At 48.3% G+C, this 12,576-nt stretch overlaps 1 protein-coding gene across 1 annotated transcript in view; it reads right to left on the bottom strand.

Moving 5' to 3' along the window:
• LOC126542200 (polypeptide N-acetylgalactosaminyltransferase 1-like) overlaps window positions 1–12,576 on the bottom strand; it is a 53,462-nt gene that overhangs the window by 26,345 nt on the left and 14,541 nt on the right. The window contains exon 3 of the mRNA XM_050189155.3: window positions 634–814. Within this exon, the coding sequence (XP_050045112.2) occupies window positions 634–814 (181 nt within the window). The remainder of the gene's footprint in view (window positions 1–633; window positions 815–12,576) is intronic.

Raw genomic sequence — 12,576 nt, 5'->3', positions numbered from 1 at the left:
ACTGAGAGCTACTTTCGCTATGTGTACAGTGTGAAACACGCATGCAGGCGATGGCTCATTCGTGCTACCAACTCCGCCGACAAGCAGGCGGCGTTATTACAGCGCATGCGGGCGACTGATAGCATGAGTCAAGGAGTGCCTCATATAGCGATAAGCTTCGGTCTAATTTTGACCACGTGTTCCCAATGGAACGTCTCGTGCAGACCAAGAATTCCGCACGCTGTCCGCACAACTATTACAGGATTTCACCGTAATTCGCAACTATTCAATATAAGTTCCACAAGGTATCCGTAACAGTAACACGGGAAACAAGTGGAATTATTGGACGGTACACACAGTGTTTAAAGTATACGGGCAGTAGCTAGGGCAAAATTTCGTCACAAGGAGTGCTGTTGCATTCTCTCCACGGTCGGGAACCGAGCAAGAAACCAGGCACTTCTTGGCAGAACGGCACGTTGTTCCGGTCGCACTGGCATGGCAATCGACGCGTCGCGCGCCAATCCTCCAATGTAACCGTACGTGGTTCGTATCGCACATCAAACTATATATACACACAATGAACGCGCCAAGAAGTGGGCAGATTACTAGCCCGTAGCTGCGCACACGAAGGCAGCCTCCCGTGAAGATGCTCACCAGTGGTCGGTGGCCTCGCAGTGCGAGTCGAGGAAGACGAGCACGTCGCCAGACGCAGTCCGGGCACCCGTCAGCCGGGCGCGGATCAGGCCCTGGCGCTTGGGCAGCGTGATGAGCTTCACGAAGCCAGGCCGGAAGTGGCGCCGGATGAACCGCTCCAGGCGGCCGTTGGCCATCTCGTCTGCGAAAGAGAGAAACGGCGGGTCACCTCTACGGAGAGACGCTCGGAGTTTACCGATTCGTGTTATCCTGCGACAGAAACGTGATCACGTGCAGTGATCCTAGACCTGACAAAGGATTCTGCTCGATCGGTTCGGCGTTCAGCCATCATTTAACATATGTACACGCAATTTATTACGCAATTAACGAGCACACGAAGGTCACAAAATGGAATAGCAACGTGGGAGAAAACGACACGTAGAGGTAAAAGAGAACGTCAAATTGAGCACAATTTTGGTGAACATTGCCAAAATCAAATTAACACAATAACAAAAACGTGTTTGGAAAACTCATGCATTACACAATTTCAATACAAAGCTGAGCTCACGTCAAACGATATAAAATATTCTATAATGTGACAAATCAAAACTAGACAATTTCAACAGTACGCTGCTCACAGAATGAAACGCGACAGGGAAACTTTAAGTACACCGCTCCATACATATGAAATTACTCGAGAATGTACTATGTAATGCGGCTAACGAATCTTGTCCCTAACCGTGATACGGAGATGATGTAAGTGCACAAGCCAAAACTGCGACGTTGGCACACGAACTGCAGACGATGAAACGAAAGTCTGCGCATTAGTTAGCACTGAAATGACGCGCTTCATTCTGCGAGCACTCTATATGTACCAAACAACTTCAAACACAATCACTTCACGTCAACGCAAACGTTAACATCAAACTTTAACATCTCGAATCATATCTATCCGAGGGTGCGATTCCACAACCGTAAAATTCCAACATATCGTAGAATTTGCCGTCTATTGTCAACATGCACTGTAAAATAATTTACACCCTTAAAAGTGAAAAGGGGTGTAAATGTGTCTATAACTCACACCCTTAGGGTGTTATCTATAATGGACACCCTAAGGGTGTGAGTTATAGACACATTTACACCCTTTTTCACTTTTTAGGGTGTAAATTATTTTACAGTGTGGAGGGTACGGTCTCTGCGATTGACTCAAAACGCAGTCATGGCGGAATTGAACAACATGGCGAAATTTGACAAGTGCGCTCTACATCGTGCCTTCACACTATTGGGAAGAGTACTAGCACTCTGTTTGGGGGAGTAGAAGTACTCGGTTTGAAGAAGTAGAAGCACTCGGTCTGGGGGAGTACTATTACCCTTGTGGGGAGAGTATTAGCACTGCGCGGAAGAATACTAACACTCCCTTGCGGTGGAGTAATAAAACTCTATTAGGAGGAGAAAAGGGGTTAATCGAGGGGCCCGATTTTTATTAGTCATATCATGAGAAGCCAACAAACTAATAAATGATATGACTAATAAGAATCGGGCCCCTCGATTAACCCCCTTTCTTCTCGTTTATTACATACGAGGGTCTCGAATCCGGCTACATTGATGCCTTCAGGTAGCATGTGTGGGTTTATTGACCAGTTGCCTTCACCCAAAAAGATCACGTTCTCGTGACGCCTGCGGCAAAAAGGACGTTCCACGTCCGCCGCCAAGGTCTGCGAGTGGTGGCGCTGGCTAACACTCCCAGGGTTCTACTAGGACAGATAAATACCCAAGCAAATGGATGGGGAAACAGCGCCGCGGTAGCTCAATTGGTAGAGCATCGCACGCGAAATGCGAAGGTTGTGGGTTCGGTTCCCATCTGCGGCAAGTTGTTTTTTCATCCACTTTAATTTCCTATAATTTATCGTTTCTTTATTTCATTTATTAAGCACAAGTAATTTCCCCTATGTTGTCCTTGGTGTCAGTGTTTGTTGGCTTCTCATGATATGTCTATTAGGAGGAGCTATTCTACTCTCTCTCAAAGGGGGTCGATCTACTCTCGAAAAACGAGTGAAATATGGGACAAGCTGATACTCCCTCGAAGAGAGTGCTCGGAACTACCTTTGTGTTTAGAGTGCAGAGTAGCACTCCGAGAGTCATGACGTGCGAACTGCTGCCTTGCATTCGAAGTGTTAATTTAAGAAAGCGGCAACAACTCTCCCAGAGTCCACAACGGCCATAAAGCGTCGTCAGACAACAATGTGTTTGCCTCGTCTCGTCATCGCCGGTGAGGCGGCGGCGGCAAGTGAATGGATTGTCCGGTTCACTTCTTACTACAGAGGTTTAGCGTGTTCGGTATTCGGGTAAACGCCGTTGGGGCGGAGCCATAAACGGGAGCGGCCTGTATGGTGCATCCACCTGGCGGCGCAAAGCTCAAACGGACAAAAGCAGCTAATATTGCTGTAACCAAGTCTATTCTACTTCGCTGCTGGTGTAAATTTTCGGCACTGGCGTAATTATGTTGCTGCCAAAAATTTATACCCGCAGCAAAGTAAAACACACTTGGTTACTGCAATATTAGCTGTTTTTGTCTGAGCTTTGCGCCACCAGGTGGCTGGCCGCTCCCGTTCATGGCTCCGCCCCAACGCCCCAGCCTGCGTTTACCCGAATACCGGACACTCTAAATAGAGACTTTTAGCGTGTCCGGTATTCGGGCAAGCGCGGGCGGTTTTCCGGTTTAGCGGGGGCGCCAACGTGAGCGGCCAGATTGGTGGCGCCAGCTGGTGGCGCAAAGCTCAACCACACAAACACAGAGCTAATTACTATATTCTGCTTAGCTGCTGGCGTAAATTTTCGACAGTGGCGTAATCGTGTTCACAATTACGCCGCTGCCAAAAATTTGCACGGGTGGCGAAGCAGGATATGGTGAGTTACTGCAGTTTTAGCTATGCGTTTGTCTGGTTGAGCTCTACAACACCAGGCGGCTTCACCGCTCACGTTTACGCCCCGACCATCCGGTAATCCGCCCAAACCGCTCCCGTTTACCGGAATAGCGTACAAGCTAAACGTCTCTAATCTCTCTATTATTTCCTCTTCCGGTATCAATAACGAAAAGTTGAAGCGGAAAGATAAAAGGGAAAAAAAGGGGCTAGCAATTAAGATCGCCGGAGGCATCATGCAGGTGACCGCGAAGTGACAAAAGAAAAGGAAAGCCAAAGGCAAACGCTATAGCACTATACATCAGTTTTCGTTTGTCCATTCTTTCTGAGCAACGTCGCGGCTGAATACTCCCCATTCACAAACGAACCCATCGGGAACGGCTCGCCACGGCAGCCGGACCTCGTGTTGTCGATGCGTCACGGACGAGCGTGTCGGACGCATACGATCCGTCTGCTCATCACCTGGCCACCTGTCGCGTCAAACAATCGGCACAGTGTACAATGGGCTTCCGAGTATAGCACCGGAAGTTCTCCACGGCGTGCCGCTCACTGGCTTTGCTTTTCATACCCTTTTCTGTTCTATTTTTTTTTTCTTTTTTGTCATGTCCAAATGGTTTCACGTTCACGGCCGACCTCCGGCGCTCTGAGCCCAACTTGAATAACAAGAGACGGGGCGCTTCGCTTCGCATGTCATTCGTCTAACAACAGCAACGTACATCGAGACTTCTTCCCGCATTTCGAAAGCGAGATACGGCCTTATTTTGAACGTCCTAGCCACGGCTTAAAAACAGGCGTCGACGGTATACTATCCTCGTTAACCGCCGTTGAAAGAATAGGCAAGTGACGCCAGCCAGTGCCACGCTCACCAAGCGAAATGAATTTGCGCGAAAACATATCGGCACACATACGCGTAATTGAGATTGTGCGTGCGCGCCCGCGCGTTCGTGTGTGTGTGTGTGTGTGTGTGTGTGTGTGTGTGTGTGTGTGTGTGTGTGTGTGTGTGTGTGTGTGTGTGTGTGTGTGTGTGTGTGTGTGTGTGTGTGTGTGTGTGTGTGTGTGTGTGTGTGTGTGTGTGTGTGTGTGCGTGTGCGTGCGTGCGTGCGCGCGTTTTCCCGTAACCCCCGCAGTCAATAATTAAGTTGTGCATGTACTTTTATGCAAATCCGCAGCATTACTGACTGCACAATAAAAATATATTTAATTACTCTAATTATGATGATCGGGTCTCTATGAAATGCAGAAAGCAGCCTCCTGCCACCTTGTATTTCTTGTAATGGAGTGTAGAGTACCTGGGAATAAAGCTGTGTAAATCTGACGTATATATCGACAGTCCACCTTAATTGGCAACTGAAAGGCATGTTTTTGTTTAAAAAATAAACAAAAATCAGAAGATCATCTGAATTCGACATTAGCGCCGACTGAATCTTGCAAAACTCTGCTATATGCAAATAAGTGGAAGAGGGGGAAAATGCGCAAATATGCAGCACCGAACACAGTCTCGGGAGCTGCGAAAATATCGGTTATATAAAAAGGAAACGCGACGTATGTAAATCGAAGCCAGCCGTTACAATGGAAACGTGGCCGTTTCCCTTGATTAAGCCGAATGTCTCGTGAGTAAACGTGGCTGGCGGATGGGCGAATTTTACATGGAGATAGACAGTGTTAACAAATTAGATTTATTGGAAATGCGTGCCTAAGCGAGAAGGCCGCCATGCAGCCTGTCTGGTTCAATTAGCGAAAAGCTTCCCGGTTTGCTAAAGCTCGCGATTCATTGATTTCATCCCGGCGGAGTTGGTTCCTTCCTTCTTTTTGTTAATTGTACAAAATTGTTCTGCTTACTTCATAATCAGCAGGGTCTTCACAAAATCAAATGGACGGAGCGAAGCTCCTTGCCCTTCGGCAACACGCGAAGTATATGTATAATAACAATACAAAAGCAATGCTTTTAATTGTACGGCATTTCGACAGATGGATGTCGTTGATGGTGATTTGTTAACACATGAACCGTACCGACCCTTCTCTTTCCGGCAGCCCACCCTTCCATTGTCAAGAAAGTGCTTCCTGCCCTACTTGACTTTTGCTGTGACACGCAGCTGAGAGCGCGGCTGTAAGCCCCGCATTGCTTCTTCACCCTTCTTGTTATTTTTTTTTTCGCCTTCTTTTCCTTCTCTCCCTGATCTTTTTCTCCCCACTCCCCTTTCCCTGTGCAGTGCTGTTGAGGTGTCCTCCTCTGAGAGACAGTTACGGCACTGCACTTCTCTCTTCCTCTCCTTCAAAAGTCACTACACACACAAGCACTGATACTATGAGCACGTAAGTCGATACCTCACCCTCGTATATAATATCTGTCTGCCGACTAAGCCAGGGAAGCGCGAGCAGACTAAGCACGAACCAACAAAACAGCGAACGATTTATGGTGCCTTCAGCGGAAAGCCGACTGATGAAAATGAACAACGCGCTGAAGCAGATGTGGTTTGATTCTCGGACGCGCCGGCATTCTTATTGCGTTGCGTATCCGCCGAATAGAGCTTGTACTAGCTGCGCGATACTAATATGTGTCGTCTACCTGTATTCCTCATTGCAAGGAGGGATTTAATTCATTTAACATAATTACGATAATTTGTCTTTCTTTTCTTCTTTATTATTTTCTTCTGTATAAGAACTCCTTGTCTGTATTCAAATACGTAAACGAGTGTGTTTTTATAACGCGCCCATAACGCGCACATTTCACGCCATATCAGAACGTATCCTTTTATATCAAGCCAGATACTGTAAGTTATCTTGTTCACGTTGCGTCCGTGCGTACTTTTTATTTCTTTGTTGCTCTGTTATCTCTTACTTTTCATGACCAATGTATCCGTAGGCGAAAACGAGCAGCCGTCATCACTCTCGCATGACTACGTCTGGTTTCTTCATTCCAATTAAACGAAAAAGGCACGATCTACGAGTACGTTATGAAGGCGACATCTGCTTGCAACTTACGACGTGGCTTCAACACACTTTCGCAGAGCACAATCTCTGATATCGGTTATACATTTCGTGATATTGCGTCAGTGTTTACAGATTTCGAGCGATGATTCAACCATCGAATTTCGTTTCTACAGTTGCTAATATATCCGTTTAAGTGTGGTTACTATATTAAGGTACAATCGTTCCCTTGCCTCGCAAATGCCACGAGAGAGAAACCTTCCAGCGAAATAGGCGAGCAAACGCGAAACAGCTTTTGTTAGTTTTGGGCGTAATTTCATTTCGGACAAACATTGTCCAGGAGGCCGGGACTAACGGCGGCCTGATGAACACACCGAGAGCATCGGCTACGACGGTCTACGGGACACGGAGTTTGTGCAAACCCTGGTCACGTGGACTGAAAGCTTTAATCTGTAGTAGTTTTTGCGACCAGGACCTGTACACAAGTGATCCAACATATTAGAAGCACCGCGCGTTAACAGAGCAGAAATTTGCATTTGTCGTCGAACCAGCGTGCCGTAAACTTTTGTGGCCTACTGTAGCTCTTCCTACAGTTTCGAAGTGTGCGCCACAGGGCCGAATGTTGGTGGCCAAGGTTAATTCGGTCAAGTCGAACAAATGCGTTAAAAATAATACACCCGGAAGTGTACTACGTTGCGGAAAGCCCCAATGCATGCATGCAGCAAACTGCATCCGAGGTGCGCGAATAGTGCCAAAATTCACGCGCAACAGCGTTGCAGCCTGCAGGACGCCAAACCAACAAGGTCTTGCCTTAGGCAAATGGAATTTCCATACTTGAGTATCTGTAAGAGTGGCTTGCTGGGCTGGTTGGTAGACGGTTATACTAGGAGAATTCCGGCAAACTTGAAAAAGGGAAAAATTGTTGTTAGTCCAGCCACCTTCCTGTCGCTTCTCTTATGCCTGCCTCTCGATTTTTCCTTTTTTCAAGTTTGCTGCCTTTCTCTTCGTTCAGCATCTGAACGAGGCGCGGCCGCTTGCACAGTATAGCCTAATAAACAGTAACCGCTGCCAATAGTAAGTACCGCAGCAATCGCGCTGCATAAAGCTCGCGCGAATGGCGCCTTGCCACCCAACTCGTTCAAATGAGAGCCACAGTGTTCTAAGCGAATATTCCTAACGAGAGACGCGAGCCTAACATTTCACGTTAATTAAACGCCAAATACTACATTCGGCACTGATGATGAGGCTGCGCCTATACGTCAAGGCCGTGGTTTGCATATTCAATTAAACTGCATATTTTCGCGCCCCTATTTTAGGCGCCTACCACTTATGCGTCACTGAAGAAAACTGCGGCCAAGACTCAACTGTGTCCCGGCGTTCCACAGCACATGAAGCCGGGGTGAACACTGGCATCACTCCGCCATCTTGCCAGCTCTAATTGCTTGACAGAGCGGCAACGCCCTCTGTGTTTCGCTTAAAACGCAAAAATGTGAAATTGGGCAACACGGGGTGCTATTCTGCACATTCGCGATGGTGTTGAATTCGCCATCTTGTGAGCTGCGACTGGCTGATCGAGAGGTTTGCTGCGGCAGCTCTGATTGGCTCAAAATGTCGCTGTTACAGAACAGCGCCAATGGCGAATTTTGACAGCTCCCAGAATATCACCCCCCAGCAACAAAGCGTTAATCGACAGGCGCACGCCTCAATGGAATTCCACACATGCGCCTCAGCCAAATGCAGACACCGGGCGTACGCTAAATGTGACGCATTCTTTGTTTTCCTTTTCACGTTTCCTTACACCGAACTTCCGGAAAGCAGCCACGAAAGCATTCGCGATACCACGAGATCTTTGTGGAAACAACAGGAACGAACACATGCATGCGGACGTGTGGATCTTTCCCCACGTCTCTCCTTCCACGTAGCGAAGGCGCCAGCCTTAAACGAGAAAGCAAACTTTAAATAACAAGAAGAAAAACGGAATCGCAAGCAAAGGACACAAATACGTCACGAGAGACGGAACTAAACACGAAACAACGTCACGTCTGGAACAGGACACTGGAGAGGGGGGAGGGGGGGGGGGGGCACGACGTTTGCGCAGTGTACGAAGGTGCGAAGCACTCGGCTCGGATAAAAATGCTTGGCATCGCAAACGCGCCTACAAAGCAAGGAATTAACGCACAAACACGTACGCTTCCCGCACCACCGAGAGAAGCGCGGCGGCGCGCTAGCTTAATTCGCGAACCACACAACAAACCGCTGCCGAGCCGTGCCGACACATTCCTCGTACCGAAGGAACCGCAACAATTGCTGCCGCAGCCGCGCGAGAATTCGTTTTACCCGTGAAATTCGTGAGAGGAACTGCGACGAGACGGCGAGTGCCTTTCACCCGCGTTTATACGGGACCATCTAATCACCGCGCGTGGAATTCTCCCGGCGGGCACGAGATGAGTGAAAAAAAAAAAAAGAAAAGAGAGAGAAAAAGGACAACAAAGGAGTCACGACTTTCGGGTGTATTTTCCTTCATTTTGTTGGGGCGAGCAGCGTCAAAGGAGGCGGCGGGCGAGCTCGACAACAGCGGCCGCGTCAGCGATTCTCGAAACGCAGCCTCTCCAAAGCGTCGTAAACGTCGATCACGCTCTTCGCAGACGCACGTATCACGAACGCAGAGGAAACGCGTTACCTTTACTTTATGGCTGGAACCAGCCACGCACGCGTGCGCTCGCAGCGAGCAAACTAGCGCTGCTATAGGTCGCGTCGACTTCGAACGAAAGACACTCAGCATACGCGTTCGGTTATGTTTGTATATTTGCCCTCGCGCTGCCCCGTTGAGATATGCAAGAAGAATGGGGAGAACAGTGAAGGCTGGAGGAGGGAGAAGGAGCTGAAGTATTACTTTGCTCGACGTTTCGTCCGCAGAGGAGTCGCTGAGGACGAGGAACGTGCGCGGGAATTATAGTGAGAAAGGAAAGCACGATTCAATGTTATTTATAGCATTTGTGATGGTGGACACTGAAATGAAAGTAAATGTAAATATTGCGACAGCGGCGGGCAATCGAACCCAAAAGATCTGCAATGCTGCGGTGCTGAAAGGATAGGCTCCGTTCTATATACACTTCCGTGGGCATCCGTGTACCATGACTGCGTTTACAGAAACGCGAACAGGAAAACGTTAATCGCAACGCTCCTTCTGTTATACAATTGTGATCAAAAGAAATAAAGAAAAAGCTCGAACTAAACTAGCGGTCATTAACACTTGCTACGTCACCCTGTAAGCGCTTCGTTAATGCGAGTTAATGCGTTAATGCAGGCGGACCCGCACCAACTGCAAGAGCACATGGCACGACACGACTGAAAGACGACTGCTTCTATTGTCGGGGCCTGCTTGAATTCCATGGCACGACTGTACACTCGTAGGCGAAAGCTTACCGCGTGTCTTTATGCTACTGTACCCGCGCAGTGTGCTATATACACGGCTATAGATATTATGATTACTTCACGAAATATATGTTATGGCCACAGCACACCTCACTTGTCATTTTCATATTGTAGTACGTATATATTTTACGCATTTATATAGCGATTGATATTGTGCCCCTTTATAATCATATGTTACATCCGTGACCTCATGAACCACTGTTAACTCATTGCATCATGTGTTTGGTGCTCTTTGGCCAAGACTGGCCCTTACGCCGTAAAATCACCACAATCAATCTATCAATCAATCAATCAATCAATACTTGGCTATACGAGGTGACTTTCACTCTTGACAATGGTTGTGACCAGCCACCTCTTTTATATACCTCCCAACATCATGCCACCTCTCCAGATGTCCTTATTACTACGTAATGCAGGAGACGTGGAATTTCGCAAGTGCGCTTGCGTATAATTTGACCCCGCGCAATCCATCTTGCGCTAGAAGTGGACTGCATAATGTACCTGATAGAACACGGTACGCGCTCTAAAGCGCACACAAAGCGCCAGTACACAAGCGGGTGCCACCAATCTTGCCGAGCGCACTTTATCCCTGTTCGCACGAGCCCCTCAAATTCTTAACAGTGCTCTGAGCGTCAGGTCGGTCATTCTGAGTGCGTGAACTTGCGGGGGTCTGCTACCGTTATTTCGCACACTTAATCAATTGTAGGCGCGCTACGCGAATGGCGGAGTGATTCAGGCAGCTCTACGATATACGGTTCACGGATTAAGATATACATCCGATATTCCAATCGCAGCAAAATAAGGGCTACGCCAAAACACCCGTCTATACGCTGGGGCGGAAATTCGATACCTCACCCACAATCATACGGATATCAAATCAGTCCGAGCACTTAGCGAACGTCCCTCGTAACCGCAACAGCGGAATTAAGCCCCACGGTGCACCAGAGAACGAGAAACGAAAAGAAAGAGGAAACTTGCACTGCGGACAGAAGCGAGTTCGGACGGAGACCGTGAATCATGCGGCATCGCGCAGCGCACCGCGCCCTTGGCGAAACTTGTTCGCTCCCAAGAGAAGCAACAGCGGTGCGCGCACAAGAAAACGAACGATAAAATGAATGCGGAGGCGAGTCGGTCGACACGGAGGTAAATTAGCGCCTGTGGTGCAGAAGCGCGGAGGATACCGTAAGCGGAAATTGTGCCAGCCATACAGACAGGAGTCTCCATTGCCATTTCTCTCACGCTAATCATTCCCCGGCTCCACACGCGCGGCCGGACTGAATGGAAGGACCTGCCAGCGCGTGAAACAAAAAGAAAGTAACAAAAAAATCAGAGCTCGACCAGGATGATGTCGACAAGCAGAAGAGAAAAACTACAAGTGACAATGTAATCGCCGTCATACCTTGGCCGTGCTGCTCTGCACGCTCTTGCTTTTCTATTCTTTTTTTTTTTTTTCACTAGCCAAGGAGCTCCCCAAACTGGCTTGGCGGTGCTTACTGAGCGGCGAGCGATAACGCGAGGCAGTTTGTCGCTCGCTATTCAAATGAAGAGCAATTTACCCTGACGACATAGGTCACTGCAACACGGCTAGCCAAACTGCAAGCGCAGAGAAAACTCATAAAAGACGCTTTGATTCAAGACACCATAAGGGTTGGGCAAGCGCTGGTTAGCACGCTTGCGCACACCGAATCGAAAATTAAACACATTTCCCATGAAGAAATGACATATAACCTGTATATTACTTCTGAATCAGGTGGAGCGACAGCAACGTATCCGCTATATTTAAGTCACTTCGCCTACACAAATCGATAACCGGTGACAGACTCCAATTACATCACGTTGAAGCAATTTGGCAAACCCCTAACCTCATCAATATACGTAGCTAGCCCGAGAAACGGACTTTGATAATCGGACCTGATTTGGCTTTTACGGCGAAATTGTAATTTTTGACGCGACTGCGCGCGAACGGAATTATGCACGTAATCGCGAAAGTGCAGTATACCTTCGCTCTTTGCCTCATCCGAAGAGAAAGTGAGCTAAATGTAATCACGACGGATCGGCACGTGATCCGCCCACCAGCAGCACGACAGGGCGACATTACATCGCCTGATGTATTATGGTAGTGTCAGGTGGTTTTGACATGATAACGTGTTGCAATTCGCTGGGCAGACACAGCGTGGCCTCCGAGATCTCCCGCTCACATTTCGCTAAGGTACGCCGGTGCGGTCTCGAAGACCATGGACGCAGACACGTAGTGTACAAGACGACCACTGCGCGCGCTGCCATCAGACACGTCCTGACAACATGAAACGAGCTGACAGCACAGTTTTAATGTTGCGATTCCCGCGGCGTCGATAAACTGGACCAACTGATTGCATCCTACAATATCTTGAAGTGCGTAAGCTGGTGGAAAACGCTCTTCCTTCCCTGTTTTGACATCGCTGTCGTAAAACCATCGTTATTTTTTAGTAGCATTGCCAGCAGCCCCGTGAAATGTTACACCTTCAGAGAGGGCCACATTTTGAACAGTTGTCATTGCGAATACAACTCGTCCAGGCAGTGCTATGGCCTGTAAGTGACAATGAGGACAGCGAAGACACTGACAGCATCGGCACCAGAATTTCAGCCACAGCTCGAGAAGGTGCAAAAGAGACGAAACTGGAGTGGCAGTTTGGACACGTTG

Source organism: Dermacentor andersoni, chromosome 2 (genome assembly GCF_023375885.2).
Source record: "Dermacentor andersoni chromosome 2, qqDerAnde1_hic_scaffold, whole genome shotgun sequence".
NCBI lineage: Eukaryota > Metazoa > Arthropoda > Arachnida > Ixodida > Ixodidae > Dermacentor > Dermacentor andersoni.
This window is presented reverse-complemented; position numbering and strand designations above follow the sequence as displayed.